The sequence below is a fragment of the Zingiber officinale genome, chromosome 2B (genome assembly GCF_018446385.1).
Source record: "Zingiber officinale cultivar Zhangliang chromosome 2B, Zo_v1.1, whole genome shotgun sequence".
In the NCBI taxonomy this organism is placed as follows: Eukaryota; Viridiplantae; Streptophyta; class Magnoliopsida; order Zingiberales; family Zingiberaceae; genus Zingiber; species Zingiber officinale.
Window position 1 is genome coordinate 98,705,950 of NC_055989.1, and position 1,711 is coordinate 98,707,660.

Here is a 1,711-nt window from a genome sequence, read left to right on the forward strand (position 1 = left end):
CTTCCGTGTCACAATTCACACATGAGCTCCGTAAACTTTATGTTCTCCTACAAAGTCTGTGTATTCAATAGAATGAACAGACTAAGCAACCAAAAACAAGAAAGAATAGATTCATAATGAATTCAATGACTCCAACTATATTATATTCAAATGAAATAGGGTATTATTATTTTTAATTAATATTTGTACAAATTAAAACATAAGAATATAAAATGATCAATCTAGTTCATATCATAGCATGTTTTATTAATTCGCAAGAAAAAAAAAAACACAGATGCTTGCTTTTGAAATTTGTAAAAATAATTAATTGATTACGGGAGAAGAAATGGCGCGCTTAGTGATGAGTTGAGTCATCTGGCACACTCCTTGTCGTGGCCTCTTCCTCTGGTAACCGTCAGATCCTCCAGCTCAAACAGATCAGAGCTCGAGTCGCTCGTTGCCTCCTCTTCCTTTGCTTCCCTCCTCAAGAGCTCCTCCACCTTCTTCCGCACCGCCTCTCTCACTTTCCCCTTCCCCTTCGCCTCCTCCGCCGACGTCACCCATGAGGCTTTATCGCCCTCGCTCCCTCTCCGCCGGCCGTCCAGCGTAATGCCAACTGATGCCGGCTGTCCCCCCGTCGACGACGTCTTGGCCTGGCACCTCCGGGAGAAAGACGACGACGCACAGGAGCAGGTCGGCGCTTCGCCGTCGCCGGATACACTCTTGGATTTTGGTTTCCTCGGCTTCCCTGTGGCGGAATCGGCGAAGAGGAAGTTCAGGAAGCCGGCCAGGCGTGCCCCTGGCGATGATGGCTCCTTCCGTCGCCCCGAGTTTGGAACCTTACTCTGGGTCGAGATCAATTTCTTCGCCTCCTGCCTGTGGGGCGCCGCCGTCGAGGTGCCCCGCGGCGTAGGCGGAAGGGAGGCCGCGGTTCGGATTGGCCTTATCGCCATCAAATCCAGATCGTAGGACGAAGAGGAGAACGAGCGACCGCCGCAGTCGGATCTACCGGGTAAGCTCGCCGGATCGCGCTTCAGCTTCGCGGTGGATCGGTAGGCCGGAGCGGTGGAGGAGTCGGGATCTCCGCCTCCGTCGGACACATCGATGGACCGGTCGATGGCGGCGAGCAGCGTTGCGGAAAAGGACCGGCTCCGGTGACCGTCGACTGACCGATCCTTCGCCCATCTTTCCATTTCAAAATCCACCGATAGTGTGAAGTCGGGGAGGTGACGAGCTTCCTTTTATTTGGGCGGGCGGTGAAGTCGTCTCGCGACGACTCACGCCGTAGTGTGAATGTGAGATTGCCGACGTGGCTATCGCGTCCCGTACCGGTCACAACATAAAGGTAATCGCAGAGCTCTCGACGCTACCGAAACCAACAACTTCTCACCCATATTTGTACCTTCTTCCATACAGTACGATTCGCTTTTCTGGTGGATGAAAAAGTTGATGTCTTTATTGGGACCCTCTATGTGGTGGCTGGTGATAGGCTGACAGAGAAACATCGACGTTTGACACAAAAATCCTGAGACATCGAGATTACGATGGTAAAGCCCTTCCAAACCTTTTGTTTTTCCTACTTAAACATTAATATTAATATAAACTATCTCTATATTTAAAAAAGAATCATCTTACCAATCTCAAACTTTATTATTAATTAATTACTAGTCTCATCAACATAGTTAATTTTAAGAGAAAAAAATAATTTTGAATTTTTACTACTATTCTTAAA

General features: G+C 48.5%; 1 protein-coding gene across 1 annotated transcript; it reads right to left on the reverse strand.

Annotated features, from left to right (window-relative positions):
* Positions 1-255: 255 nt before the first annotated feature.
* Positions 256-1,318, reverse strand: LOC122049326 (protein BIG GRAIN 1-like). The gene has a single exon (XM_042610720.1). The coding sequence runs from the start codon at positions 1,170-1,172 to the stop codon at positions 351-353; it is 822 nt and encodes a 273-aa protein (XP_042466654.1). The 5' UTR covers positions 1,173-1,318; the 3' UTR covers positions 256-350.
* Positions 1,319-1,711: the final 393 nt, after the last annotated feature.